This window comes from Mus musculus, chromosome 11 (assembly GCF_000001635.26).
Source record: "Mus musculus strain C57BL/6J chromosome 11, GRCm38.p6 C57BL/6J".
In the NCBI taxonomy this organism is placed as follows: domain Eukaryota; kingdom Metazoa; phylum Chordata; class Mammalia; order Rodentia; family Muridae; genus Mus; species Mus musculus.
Window position 1 is genome coordinate 101162134 of NC_000077.6, and position 10863 is coordinate 101172996.

Below are 10863 nucleotides of genomic sequence, written 5' to 3' on the forward strand. Positions count from 1 at the left end.
AGTCCCATTACTCAGGACCACCAGCATCTCCAGGAACTCAGTCCAGGTCCTGGAGGACTTAACCAACCTGAAAGGATAAGAATCTGATAGTAGGCCTGCATCTGTCACACCAGAGATGTTTACAACTGCGCGAGGCCCCAGCCATCTTTCCAATTCATTCTTAAAGCATGGGGCAACCAGATGGGGCCCAGGAGCTGAATGAACACCAAGGGAGGACCTGGGTAGTGCCTGTCTGGATGATTCACTGTCCTTGCAGGCCAGGGATGACAGGAGGCCACCCTCCTACCACTCAATGGCGAACAGAGGGTGAGTAATTGCCAGCTTCCAGTATTGCCTTTTTGCCTGCCCCACCCACCATCCTAAGATGGCATAGTGGCCAGGAGGAGGTTAAATCCCGAAGGTCAAGGAAGGCGGAGCTCTGTGGTATCCAGACTCCCTGCTCAGTGCCTGGTAAAAGCCCAGTGTGTGGGTGTCCTGGAAAGGGGGGGTTGTTCTGAGCCAAGGAACTCCAACTTTTCCCACCGACAACACTCCCACAGGAAGGCTTTGTGTAAATAACGATTTTTTTTCTTCTACAAATAAATTAAGAAACAAACTAGAAAACTGTCCACACCCATTGCTGCCCTCGGGTGTGGGTGTACCCTGTCCCTGCAGGGCCAAAAAAAGGGTCCATGGTTGCCTCAAATCTCAGAGCAGTCCGGTCTCAGGCTGGAGGCAAAAGAAAAGTCCTGACCTCTTGGCAGGCTTAGTCCTGCAGCTGCTTCAAGCAGCCAGACTGTCCCTGGGGCTCTTCCAGAACTTGGTGCTGGCTGGGAGGGGAGGTGTCCGGCAGGTCTTGGCTTGGAGGACCAGAGCTGCTGCCACTGCGGCAGGGCCTCTCGGGGGAGGGGTTGGCCAAGTAGGCATTCACCAGCTCCATGATCTCTTCCACCTAACAAGAGGGCAGAGGGCAGTGTGCAACAGGGCCCACTGGGCTCTCTTTTTCTGTTTTCTTTCTAAGCTCTAGAGTTCCGCTAGGTAGGTTCCTGTATGCTCCAGGCCTGGCAACCTTCTCTCCCCTCACATTCAGACCCGTCCCCTCCACGCGCCCCGCCCCCCCAAGTGCTAGCCTCAGTCTTCCCTAGGCCCTTTCTCTTGTGGTTCCGCCCACATCTTAAGGCTCTTTGTGAACATCCCTCCCCACTTAGCTGGTGCTTCAGGACTCTCCAGTGGCTTCCTGTCCAGTTCCTCTTGTTACTATCTTAGTCTATCATTTGACTCCCCCAAATCCCTGGAAAGCTCCTTAAGTTTGCTTCTGACCACAGCTGGAACCCAAGTATCCACAGCTGTACATACGCCAGTGTCAAGTCTCTTCAGCAACCCCTGTTCTCACCTGGGGACTCTGCAGGAGGAGCTGGCTGTCGCCCACCCTCAGTGCTAAGGTGTGAGGGCCTATTAGCTGGCAGGCGGCCACATGACCATAGCTGACACTGTGGATGGGTTCTGTCTCACCAGGCCTGGAGAGCGACATGGCCTTTGCTCCCAGACCCAGGCAGAGCTTCTGTGGAGCACCTCCACCAGGCTCCTGCAGAGAGATGGGCGGGGTCAGGGTCGAAGGCGGGGCCGCTGCATCTTTATTTCTGGTAAGGGAGAAGGCTGTGATTCGGGAAGGGAAGCTTTCTTGACCCTTGACTGACAGCACAGGTGTGGCGTGGCCAAAAGCACCTGGAGGTGCAAGCCCAAAAGCCTGAGCCCCTAGGGGTTTGAGATGGGCAGCTAGCTGTTCTAGATGTGACTTATGAAATGATCCCCATTGTGGGGTATAGGGGGAGGCCTGTAGCCCTGGGATAAAGGTGGGGGCTTGGACCACCAGAGTCCCCTTCTCCCTTCTCCCCCTCACCGTGCTCAGCTCCAGAACGTCATACCGAGCAGCGCCGAACCCCGGACACTGCGCCGCTAGAGCCAGGTAGGCAGCCATGGCTTCAGCTTGGCCCATGCCCCGCAGCCGCTTCCAGCCGCCCAGCACCGCAGCCGTCGTGCTGGCGCCGCCACCTCCCACCTGGGCCGTGCTTCCCGTAGAGCGGCCGGTTCCGCCGCGCCGGGCACGCTCGGCCCGCCTCTTGGCCAGGCCGGGGCTCCAGAGCGCCCCGGCCAGCAGGGCAGCGGAGGGCGGTGGCCTTCGGGTAGGGCACGGCGGTTGTTCGCGCGGCGGGATGGGGGGTGGCAGCAGGCGGTCCAGGAGCGGCAGGGGTCCCCGCGGGGAAAAGTCCCGGTGCAAACTCTGCAGGCGCAGCGCCGCCAGGGCGCGCAGCGTGTCCTCGGGTGGGGGCGGCCGGCCGCGCAGCAGCAGAGCGTGAGCCTGCAAGGGGAGGCATGCGGCGTCAGTGGAGAAGCTGTAAAGACACCTCCCGGTACGGAATCTGGGGAGGTTTGGGTTTGGGGAAAATCTCCCATGGGGTATCCACAATAATTAAATGAAGATGGTTGGAAATTAAGAGTTGTTCAAGCTGTGGTCGACCTGGAGGTGTGAAAACCAGAGATCCCACCTGCTCAAAGAGGAAAGGCAATTCGTGACCCTCTGGAGATAGCCCTTCTGGGTGCAGAGGTCCGTGAAGACGAAGACACAGTCTCCACCCGCAGTCCGGCGAGTCCTCCAGTCCGGCTTCCTCCGAAGTCAAACTGCAGAAGGGAAAAAGATGCATTGAGACCGGGAAGCAGGGCCTTTGGGACACAGGCTAGTGGGTGGGAGGGGCGGGGCAAAGACAGGTTTGGGGGCGGGGCCCTGGCAAGCTTTTTAAATAAGACTACACACAACCAGCGGGTAAGGACTTGTCAGAGGATCAAGGAGCTACTGGCACGCCTAGATAAACGTGCTCAGTGATAGACAAAAGCTAAGTGGATTGGCTAATACAGCGCAGGGCTTGGGCTGGACATTTACTTCTCAAACCTGGTGAGCACGTCGGCCACGAGGGTCCCCCCAGCCAGGGCTCGCTCCTGGGCTCCTCGCTGCTCATACAAAGCGAATGCGTTCCGGCTCCGGGCCAAACCTAGCCTGCCCACCAACTCTCGAGCCACCTAGAAAAAAGGGAGGTGGAGGAAAGTCAGATAACTCGAGACAGAGTTCTGGAAAGAGCTGATCCTACTGGAGAGAGTCCCTTAGTTTTTGTCACCACCATTTGCTGGCTTTCCAACGAAACAAATCCGAGACTAGGGGTAAACAATGCCAGAGTCGGGCATGAGAAGCTAAAAAGGGTGTATACTGTACTGGAGACCCTGAGTTCAACCAACAGGACCGTAGGTAAACAAACAAACAAAGCTGGAAGGCGAGTTTCAGAAGTGGAAGCAGTGGGAACTTTCTTTGACCTCCTCACCTCTCCCGCTGTAGTGTGGGAGTCGATAGACACAGGACAGGCTCCAGCTCCGGGACAGTGCACAGTACACAACAGCTCCTGCCTTCTGCTCAGTGCGGAAATCTCTGCTAGTGAAGGCACCAGCTCTCGGCCCCGTGTACGGCCCAGAGCCTTCCGGATGAAGCGTGCATATTCTGCCAGTTCTGAGTCTGGGAGTGCCTGCTCCGTCCTGAAATAGAGGGAATCCAAGGACCAGTGTTTCAAGGGCTTCTTCCTTTCCTTTTTCCTTCCTTCCTTCCTTCCTCCCTCCCTCCCTCCCTCCCTCCCTCCCTCTCTCTTTCTTTCATTGTATTTATTTTACACGACCAAGGGTGGAAATACATAACTCGATATCTGCTTAGCATGCTCGTGGGTCTAACTAAGTACGGTTGCCCAGAATGAAAAAAAATTTATCACATCTGGTCAGTTTCCTCCTCACAATTCATGTTTCTTGACTACAACCTTAATGTGTCTGGGTATTTTACATGGACCTGAATTATTTTCGAAGTCTCCTGCCTGCTCTCCTACAATAGCCAAGCCTACTTCCTCCAACTCCATGATCTTGGGGTGATTAAAATCTGAAATCCAACCACGTTGGTATGCTTCCTTAAATCCTGCCTTTTTATATATTTTTTTTCCAAAGGGAGTACCTTGTTGTGATTCACCTGGTCACACGTGGGATATGATCTTGTAATTCCCATGAAGGTACTGAATATATTATCAGCACCAGGCCAGCTCTTGGGCATTTCTCATGCCTTCTTTAGATCTAGGTTCTCCGTTTCTCAAACTATTACATCAGTCTGCCATTTTCTCCCAGCCCTGTAGCTTTTTGGCTGAGGCCTCTGCTCTTACCTTTCCAAATGCCCTAGGAGGTGCCCTCGGACAGCTCCCCCCGGCCGGAAGGTGCAGCTCATGCAAGTGAGAAGCTGCCAGTATCGCAGGGTTGCAGGATCTTGAGTGGCAGGGAGCCCAGGGGGACCTGCAGGACCTGAGGTCTGCTTAGCCAGCTGCAGGAAAAGTTCGTCCTGGAGTGCAGGCAGGTCCCGGCAGGTCTGGAGCACACCCTGCATCAGGGGCCCTGGGCGCCGTGCCCCCTCCAGCGCCTGCAGTGCCAGGAACAGCCTCACTGCCTCCTCTCGTAAGGGTGCGTAGCCTGGACCTGCGGGAGGGTGGGGGTGGAGGGATGGTTTGGAGAGGGGATACAGAGCAGCGCCCTGGGAGGAAGGCACGATCCAGAGGAAGGTCAGAGGGAGTTTAAGGGCACAAGGGATGGCATGAAAAGGAGGGTACGAGTAAAAGGAAAAGCAATGGTCCACAGACCCAAACCCTCAACCTTTGCCTCCCGCAAAACCCTTCTCTCTACCCTGCTTAGCCTTTCCGAGTAAGGAAAAGAGAAAGTCTAGGGGATATATATCCAACCCTCCCCCATATTCTTTAACTGGGTGCCCAGAGCCATCACTGTGAGCCAGAAAAAGAAAAAGAAAAGAAAAGCTGCTCTGGAAACAAAAAACCAGGGTTCCTGGCATTCTGTAAGCCTCTAGCTTTATGACTTGGGCCAGTCAGTACTCCCTTTGAGGAGAGACGTGTCCCCAGATGAGGCCAGCACAATTCCAACAAAAGGGTGATTTTTCCTACTGCCTGTAAAGGTGATGTGTCCCAGTCTTAAAGAGTATAATGAGAAAGATAGGAAGGTGTAAATGCTTCTGAAGGAAGCAATCGGAATGTGACACGTAGGGGTAGATGCTGGAGGGAGGCAGAGTTCTTAGCCTGTTCTGGTTTTGCCGATCTCCAATCTAGACTGCTTCCAGGTCCACCCATGTACACTCTGAGAAGTCAGGAGATGGTGAGAACCCTGGAGGCTGTAAAGCTTCCCCCAGCTATCCAGTTTTTATCCCCAAGCCTTACCCCATGGCATCGAGGAGAACTGACCTAGGGTTCACTCACTCACCTGGAGCGCTGACTTCATAGGGCAGGGGCAAGAGCGGGGCATACAAGGCACTACTGGTGTGCCTCAGGATTGGGTTCCGCCGGTAGATGAGGGCCACTGCTTCTGGGTCTCCACAGCTCTCCTAGAGGTCAAGAGGGTCACTTGATAGAGGAAAGGAGCTCTCTATGAGCCCTGAAAGTGTCTAGGACCACAACCCTGCTGGTTCGTATTGGAGAACTCTCTTACCTGGATGTCCCTGAGCAGCAGTTGGGTAGGGGTCTCCAGCGGAGCTTTGGAGGCAATCACCTCCCGCAGTGCTACCCCCCAGCGCTCTGCCTCTGCCTGGCGCGGAGAGCAGAGGCGGATGCTGTGTTTCCGGCCAGACACAGTGACTGACCACAGACCTGGTGGAAAGAGAGGCCACAGAGGGCAATCAGGGATTGTCGGGTCCCCTACCAGTTAGGTAGGGAGATTCTTAAGATGTCTCACCAGTCTCCTTGGGCCTACGCTCCGGCCCAGTCACTGAGCACAAGCTTGTGAGGACCAGGCTTCCGAGTCGCCTTGCCCCCTTCCCGCTGCTGCTGAACTGGTCCAGGGAATCTCTGGTGAGCACAAACCAGGCTCTGCGTGGGAGTAACCATGGCCTTGCCCCTCCTCCACGAGGTTCCCGGTACAGCCAACCTGAAGGTTGGGGGTAGATAGGGAAGAAGAGATTAATAAGAGAAGACATTATTTCTAGGAGGGCTGTGTTTGAGGGCCTACGAAATTGGGCCCAGGTGTTCCCACCTTTCACAATGATGTCAGGGTCCTCTTCCGGAAGTCCCTTGTCTGGGATGAGGCTCCAGGTCTCTTCCCAGCCCTGCAGTCTGGACCAGAGATGAAAAATTGGGCGAGGCTTAAGGGCCTCCACTCTGCCTCCTTATTAGGGGTTCCCCAAACTACAAGGGGTACATGCTCCCAAGCTGGGCACCCATCCTCCAGGCTGTGGGAACCGCGGAGCCGTTCTGACCTTGCACCAGAAATAACTAGGACCCCCCCTTCCTCCCCGCGCCCCCGGCTGGACCGCGCCCCCCCGGGACCCCAGCCAAACCACAGCGTCCGGCAGCACAAGGCCTCTCCCTTATTGCACAACTTTGGGAGGGAAGATGCAAGGAAGGGGGTCCTGAGAACTAGCTGCAGTATCCAAACTAAGAGACTCAGAGTAGAAGCTCACCTGTCTGAGATGGGCCCATTCCTTGTTGGCTGAGTCAGAGTAACGTCCAGGGAACCCTAGGGAGATAAGCAAGAATACACTCAGAGGCCTTGACCCCTAGCACCAATGGTTTCAAATGAGCCCAGGACATCACTCATTAGATTGAGGAAGGAGTGTCCGAAGTCCGACCGTGACCGGGCAGGAAGGGCCTGAGCCACTCTGGGATTGTCCCTTCTACATACAAGTCTCTGTGGACCATTAGAAAATGCCCAGGAGCTACAAGCTCTAGACTTATATCCATTAACCCCTTGAAAATGCAACCGTGGGGGTGGGGGTGGGCTGGGAGTCAGGAAACCTGGGTTCCACTGATAGAGGCTGGACCACTTAGCACCTGCCATACCTTGCAAAAGTCCCCTCCCATCTCTGGGGCATAGTTTCTCCATTTTTCAAACTGGAGATGTGATGAAGTACCTTCTACCCATGGAAGCCTCTTCAATTTTTTTCCTTTACACCCTCCCCCGACTTCCTTGCTCAGAACCTCCAGGGAAGAAGAAGATGGGCTCTCAGGGAAAGAGCAGGACCCAAGACTGGGCAAGGGTGGTTTACAGGGTTGACTGAAGGGGAAGAGGGACTCTTTTATAGAAGATGTTCTCTAAGAGCTTTGTGTGTTACTCTGCAAATGTCCCGGAGGAAATGGACACACTACCCCCTTGCCGGGGCTCAGGAGGACAAGAGGCTGCTAAGCGCATACTCTTCAGACCAAGGGTGGTTTGGAATTTTGCCCTTCTCATACACAAACCCCTGCTTAGGAACTTCAATTGTAACCTGGGGTCTGAGGTTGGTCAAAATCAACCCGGAGCCAAGCTAGCTAGACAGGAACTGTGCCATGGTCCCATTGCGCCCAGGCTGCTAAAGCCAGGAGGAGGGTTGGGGGAGGAGGACCAGGGACACCTGTCCCTGAGCTCCTAGGAGGGGGTGGAGGTGGGGCACGAGGGAGGCCATGGCCTATCTGACAGGGATCCTATCCATGCGGGAAACTTGGGGACTCCCAGGTCCCACTCTTTCCCTGGGAGCCTACCCGTTTCTTTTCTGGAGGTTCTGAGTGGGGCTATCCACCCCTCTACCAGAGGGCAGGTACTGATCCCACCCCACCCCACCCCCCACAACTCCCCTAATCTCAGTCCCTTGCTTCCCTCCTCCTCCCCTCTATATTTATCTGCCCTCTGCCTCGCCAGGTGCTGGCGCCTGCACTGGCTGCGGTGCCGCCCGCCCCACCCAGGAATGGAGCCACCGGACTTGCTGGGGACCCCTGAGCGGGGTTGGGGGGAAATGGGAGCTGGACCCAGGCCACAGCACACAGAAGCCTGGTTGCCTCTGGTGGGTAAGGACGTGAGAGAGGTCTCCTCGAAAGATGGAGGTCTTACACACCAACTGTGCCTGAGTGTCTCTCTCCCAAAGGAGATTTGATTAAAAAAAATTTTCAGCCACCAAGTCACCCTCACCCATTCCCTCTGGTTTCCCAGGAACCTCACCAGAGAAGGCAGAGAGTTCTGTCTTAAGTGGCGGAATAATGAGAAGTCCTCAAAGGGCCATCGTCCCGAGCCTTTTCTTTGTGGGGTCCCTGATGCAGACCCCAATTCTAGGATGTCTTTTTGCCCTCGCCCAGGATACTGCGGTGGGAGCTCCCGCATCTGGCCCCAGTGCTCTTGAACTGAGAGCAGAGCGAACCCAGGCGTTCCAGCCGCCCAGCCGGCCTCGCCACATTCCTTGGCTCTGGCGGAGGCGGAAGGAGACGGGATGGGACGCGGGCCCGGCAGGGAAGGGAGAGGCAGGGCCAGGTTGGGCCACGCGTGACGCCTCCTCTGCCTCAGGGCCCCCAGCAGGTGGACAGCGCCTTGTGTGCAGCGCGAAGCCCACAGGCGCATCCCTAGTAGGGCTACTTGCCCCTGGAGCTCCCGGGGCTCTGGCCCTCAGACAAGAATCTCCCCCACATTTGCAGTTGGCCAAGAGGACTGCGTTTGGCCCAAGTATGGAGCAGGCTCAGGCGTGACGGCCGGTTGTAGTGAGAAAGATTGAACTCGGTTCTAAATCCCTGTAGACTTACCCTCCCGCCGCCCGCTGGACTCGGGGTCCTTAGCTCAAAGGTCTCGTCGTCCTCGTCTTCGTCCCCGTCCCCGCTAAGCTCGCCGTCCCCGTAGTCCCGGTGCAGAAGAGTGAAGCCTCGACGGCAGCAGAGAAGCCACCACAATCCCCCGGGGAGAGGCATCCGGGCGAGCAGCCTGGGAATGGGGGCGCAGGCAGTGTTGCCTGAGCAGCAGGGAATCTGAGAAACTGGAGGTACTCCGACCCGAACTGGGTAGAGAAGAGGTGTGACGAGAGGAAAGAAGGGGGCCGGAAGGAGGCAGTGTCCAGCGCTGAGGTGCAAAAGGACTATCACCAGAGCCCGCTGGGGGCTCGCTGTCTGGGCCCGGGCAGAGGAGGGGGGAGATAGCGTCCAGGGCCGGGGGAAGGGAGCCGGGAGCAATGTCCGGAGCTGGGAAGTAGTGTTCGTTGTAGTGTCCAGCTCTGTAGGAGCAGTGTCTGGTGCAGCAATCGTGGTGGGCGGTTGTCCAAGCTCCAAGGAGGGTGGTGTCCGGTAGGGCGTCCGGTGGCCGGGGCCCGGGCGGCGCGCGCTGCGCTCCCTGCAGCCCCGGGACTGGCGCGTTGGGGGCGCGGGCAGAGTTCCCAGACCCCGCCTCCCTCTCTGCCCCCCCTCCTTCCCTCCGCCTTCCCTGTTCTTTTTCTCCTCCCTTCTTCACAGGGTAGGGTCTACGTTGCGTCACAGCCTCCTCTGCCCAATCATTGTTCCTGGCGCCGGTCAGGGAGACCAATCCCAAGCTTGAAACCGCGGCGGGTTGCATCATGTGTCTCTGGCTGAGTGACAGTAGGGAGGGGCGGGGGGGGGGGGGACTGGGGAGGGAGCTTCTGAGGTCGGACACGGGGTGTCTGTGGCGTCACGTAGGACCGCCTTCGTGCTCTTGTTTTAACTCTTGGCTCACCAAGCAGCAAATTAAAAAACCCTTTTCGAAGGTCTGGAAAAGGAAGGGCATAAAGCTGGAAGGAAGCTAGGCTATTGACCTGTGATTACCTGTCACATCTTGGAATCCCTACAAAGAGCCTTACTACCTTCAAGGCATTCCACACCTGCGTGTGAGAGAGTTAGCTAGCTGCAAAGGCAGCTCCATCCTTGGAGTTAAAAGGGTCCAGATTTAGATCTTAGCCACCTCCACTTTTGAGATGAAAAAGCTGAGAAAGGAACTCCTGGAAGCCTCAGACAAAGATCTGAAATAAAAGTGAATTTACAGGGCATTGAACTGGAATGGGGAGAGTGGTTTGGCATGCTCGGGGATTCTGTGGTTTAAGAAAATCAATAGATCAGAGGCCTCTCAGGGCGACTATGCTGCATTTCTGAACAAGAAGGGGTTAACAAGGGCGCTAAAGAATACAGGGCGGGGTTCGCGCTACAGCTTAGACAGTGGGAGCGCGCACATACTCGAGCGCGTTGCTGACTCAGCGGCGATTCCCGCGGTTACGGGCGGAGGGTTCCAGGTCCGCTCCGGTGGGTAGTGTGCGCCTCTTGGAGGATCTGCGCAGTTTTCGAGCTTCTCCTCGTTTCTGACTCCAAGAGGCCAAATTTTTAAGTCTTTTACACCGCCAGAGGCTCTAGGACACACGACTAGCCGGGCTGGGCTAGGCTAGGCTGGACGAAGTGCAGACTTCAGGCCAACGCCTCCCTAGGGACGCCACGCCCTTTTTGCCCCTAGACTCCAGGCTGGAGCGGTGGTCTGACTTTGCTGACCGAATTCTAAACTGGGAAGAACTGTCTCATTGGAGCACAATCCTGGCAGTTGTGCAAAGCAAGGACCAGAAATCAATGCACCATCTCTAGAAGCCATCCTTATGGTACTTCCAGATTGAAGTGGTGTATGCTGAGATTTCTGAGGGCCAGACCACAACTATAACCTCCCTTCCTCTTCAAGATCCTAGACACTTGCCTGCTGGAGAGTTCTGTCTGATATCTAACCTCCCCTTTCCTGGCAAGCTATGCTCATTTCCTTTGGCTTGATCCCCGAGGGGAAATAATCAGAGTGGGCAAGCGCCCCACACTCTGAGCTCAGGCCCAGTAACACCTCTCGGAAAATTTGCAAATTGCAATCCCCCTCATTCATATATATATATATATATATATATATATATATATATATATATATCCTAGGTAGAAAAGTCCACCTTGACATTTTTCTATTTCTTCTTAGGCAGGATATTGTTATTATTATTGATCTTCCTGTCTCAACCTCTGGAGTGGCTGGGGCTACAGGTATCCAGTCCACACACCA

The 10863-nt window shown here is 55.8% G+C and overlaps 1 protein-coding gene across 10 annotated transcripts; it reads right to left on the reverse strand.

The window, feature by feature from the left end:
- Positions 1 to 545: 545 nt before the first annotated feature.
- Positions 546 to 9245, reverse strand: Plekhh3 (pleckstrin homology domain containing, family H (with MyTH4 domain) member 3). 10 transcript variants are annotated; one of them, XR_003949397.1, is made up of 13 exons: positions 8592 to 9245; positions 6509 to 6564; positions 6082 to 6161; positions 5785 to 5976; positions 5542 to 5699; positions 5317 to 5437; positions 4221 to 4527; positions 3351 to 3558; positions 2927 to 3054; positions 2526 to 2658; positions 1905 to 2338; positions 1373 to 1564; positions 546 to 931 (listed from the first exon to the last, which is right to left on the reverse strand). XR_003949397.1 is itself a non-coding variant. In XM_030245871.1 (13 exons), exons 6-13 carry the CDS (start codon positions 5356 to 5358, stop codon positions 746 to 748), a joined length of 1719 nt encoding a protein of 572 aa, XP_030101731.1. In that variant the 5' UTR covers positions 5359 to 5437; positions 5542 to 5699; positions 5785 to 5976; positions 6082 to 6161; positions 6509 to 6564; positions 8592 to 9244; the 3' UTR covers positions 546 to 745. The 10 variants fall into 10 exon arrangements, 4 of the variants coding, with proteins under 4 accessions (XP_030101731.1, NP_001333698.1, NP_666142.1 ...); XR_388417.4 differs by having other exon boundaries at positions 2918 to 3054; XR_003949401.1 differs by lacking the exon at positions 8592 to 9245 and adding an exon at positions 8020 to 8495 and having other exon boundaries at positions 4221 to 4582.
- Positions 9246 to 10863: the final 1618 nt, after the last annotated feature.